The sequence below is a fragment of the Pteropus vampyrus genome, unplaced genomic scaffold (assembly GCF_000151845.1).
Source record: "Pteropus vampyrus isolate Shadow unplaced genomic scaffold, Pvam_2.0 Scaffold19, whole genome shotgun sequence".
NCBI lineage: Eukaryota > Metazoa > Chordata > Mammalia > Chiroptera > Pteropodidae > Pteropus > Pteropus vampyrus.
The window spans coordinates 15379122-15382517 of NW_011888800.1; the positions used below are offsets into that span (position 1 = coordinate 15379122).

The 3396-nt window shown below is 34.0% G+C and overlaps 1 protein-coding gene across 8 annotated transcripts in view; it reads right to left on the reverse strand.

Annotated features, from left to right (window-relative positions):
* MYO5A (myosin VA) overlaps positions 1-3396 on the reverse strand; it is a 99008-nt gene that overhangs the window by 87094 nt on the left and 8518 nt on the right. For 7 of the 8 annotated variants that reach the window (XM_023527860.1, XM_023527858.1, XM_023527859.1 and 4 more), the window contains exon 6: positions 1146-1252. In XM_023527860.1, the coding sequence (XP_023383628.1) occupies positions 1146-1252 (107 nt within the window). Of the gene's footprint in view, positions 1-1145; positions 1253-3025; positions 3159-3396 lie in introns of those variants that run through there. The other variant, XM_023527861.1, reaches the window with a different exon arrangement.

Consider the following 3396-nt stretch of genomic DNA (forward strand, 5'->3'; position numbering starts at 1 on the left):
AAATCATATGATATCACTTATATGTGGGATATAAACCTAAAAGCAACAAATGAACAGTACAAACAAACAGAGACTCATGGACATGGACAATGGACTAGTGGTTACCAGAGGGTGGGAGGTATAGGAGGAGGTAGTAGGTAGACAGTTAAAGGGGGTCAAATATAAGGGAATAGGGCGAGGGTGAAGTGAATAAAGAAGATCAAATATATGGTAGCTGAAGGAAACTGGATTTTGGGTGGTAAACACAATAGAATATATAGATATCAAATTATAATGTATACCTGAAAATTATATAATTGTATTAACCAATGTTACCCCAATAAACAATTTTTAAAAATCCATAAGGAAGCAATATGAAAAAAGAATTAATTATTTTAAAACTTCCTCCATTTTAATAAAGTTAAAAGATACCTAAGAAAAAATATGTCTCTGTGTGTGTGTGTGTGTATCTTTGATGGTAGTGATCAGCAAACACTGCAAATCGCGAATGCCCAATGAGGACAATTTAGACTGTCAGGTTTATTACATTTTAAACAAATGTTTCCACATATGGAATTGAGTTTTAATTCTCAATGTGCTGTTACAATTAGGTGTGGAAGAGTATGTAAATCATAGTGAAGACACCCCATCCCATAGCCAACTAGTCCCTCTTTCCAGAAATAACCACCGCTAACGGTTTCTTCAATAGGTTTTAACCATATTACACTTCCGTAACTAGAGACACAAATAAAGTTATCAGTTCTTGGTATTTATTCCAAATGAACCCTTCTCTCTTGATTTACCAATCCAACTTGCATATCTAATTTTTCCCACCTCTGCTTATACAGATCAGACATGTATCCAAGTTTGAGTCTCTACCTCTCTGACTGCCTGTCTGTCTGTCTGTCTGTCTGTCTGTCTGTCTGTCTCTCTCTCTCTCTCTCTCTCTCACACACACACACACACACACACACACACACACACACAGTCATTGTGCACCAGGGATTAGAATCCATATTTCTTTATTTTCAGTTCGAGATTTTACTTTGGATAATATATCTCTCTGATAATGTTGATGGAGATTTCAAATATATTTCTTCCATGAAGAATCGACAAAACTAAAATACAAATCAACTGCTATCACACTATGTTTGTTCTAAACTTACAGGTATTGTGCAGCTGTCTGAATCTCTAGACGTAAACCCAACATTGCCTAAGTGAAGGATGCCAGCAAGTATCCGGAAAATTCCCATCTGATAAGATTCACTAATTCCTGAAACAACAGAGTAAATGAACAAGTGATTAATTTTAAAACAGGAACTAAGCAATCACAGCAGACAATTTTAAGCCTATTTTTAACAGTTGAATATTGCCAGATATTAGGCACATTATAACATGTCATACTTAACAACACTTCTCTCATGTGGAGTGAGACAGACTTGGGCTCAAGGCCGGGCTCAGCTTACATGGGCTGGTAACTTCACCCTTCTATGCTTTTGTTTTCTCTTTTGAGATAGGGAATAATTGTAACTCTCTCAAGGGTGTTTGTGAACATTAAATGAGAAAAGCCATGTAGTATACTTAACACACTATATATGACACATATAAGTGCTACACAGATTATAATCATCATTATCACACATTATATTTAAATATTTTACTAATACTATTACCTTTTCTATTTATATCTACTTGAAATGCAAGTTGTAGTCCAATAAAGCTGTTTTAAGTCAGATTATTTAATTACTTCTTTTAACTACAGACAAGTATAAGTCAAAGAGATCCCAAGATTAGTGTTCAGGCTGGTGTTGTACCCCACCCTGATGAGTGAATGTCCATATGCAGCATTAGTGCAAGATCTGAAGGATAAGCTAGGATAAGAAAGCTGGATAGCTCTTGGTTTTTAATCAGATCTGGCTTCACTTTTAAATAAGAGAATAACTTCCAGAATATCAGATATACTTACATGCAAATAAAAATAGTAAAATTATTTTCAAATATGTAATCATATATAGGGTAATTGAGTGTTGGATGTTATAATGAATGTTTTTGCCACCTCCTGCATTACAGCTTTTTCAAATTTCTAATTTTCTATTTATAAACAGATTTAGGCCTAGAAGTAAAGCAGTGTTTTTCAAAATTTAATATGCATGTGAATCACCAATGAATCTTGTTCAAATGCAGACTCTGATTTAGTAGGTCGGAGGTAGGATTTGAGATTATGAATTTTTGCAAGCTCTACAGTGGTCCTGGAGCATATTCTGATTAGTAATATTTTTAAATTAAATTAACTCACTTCAGGGTACTCTTCAAAATATGAGTTTAGATTTATTCATATTTTGAGGTTTTTAAATAAATAATTTACCACTAAAGTTGTAAATATTTAGAGCACTACAGTTCTAAAGAATAATTTACTTATATGTAAACCCAGTATTTTTTAATACCAGAAACAAGCCAGTGACATCTCAGCCATTTCAAAAATAGAATAAACTACATGTAATACATTGTTTTGCCACCTAGCCAGCTCAGCCACAATTCCCAGCCACAAAACTACACGTAATACATTGTTTTGCTGCCTAGCCACATTTCCCAGCCACAAAAACAAAAAAACTCAAAACAAAAAAACATACAAAATGTGAGTTTGCACAGGAACTCATTTCATTCAGCTCTAGGTTTCAGATTTCATAAGAACTTAAGCTGAGTTAATTAGTCCTACCTCCACTGATATCCTAAATGTGTTTTAAATAGCTTTATCGAGGGATAATTTGCATACCTTAAAATTCACCTGTTTTAAGCATGTAATTCAATTATTTTTAGTAAATTTATAAAGTTAGGCAACCATCACCACAATCTAATTTTAGAGTAGTTCCCATCACCTCCCAAAAAAAACCTCGTGCCCATTTGCTGTCCAAATGTGTTTTATAAGCAAGTTAAATCTCTCAACAATACTCACTACTTTATATGAAGGTAAATCAACATTACAAAGAATGGTTTCTTCAGTCAAAAAGCTATAGCTCATAAGAACTCAAGAAAAAAATTACATTACCTAACAAAGTGCAGGCCTGCCTGGTATGTGCCATCTCCTTGGCATCATCGACTCCTTCAATCACAGGACTGCCACCTTGCTTCGTGTAATGAAAGTTATTTGCATTTCCTGCAATTTAGGAAAATAAAAGATTTGCAGTATATGAAAAAGACTTGACTTCTACCCTCATGTCTACTCTGAATTAGGGGAAGTGATAGAACAAGTAAGTACAAAGAGTCTGGAGTTCCACTGCCTCTGTTTTCAGTGGACCTCAAAACTCAAAATTACATGATGAAGTAAAATATTTGTAGCTTATTTATTCTAACTGGTGAAATTGATAGTCCTTTCCTAAATAGGTTTTATTTCAATCTACATGCTTCAAACACTTTACT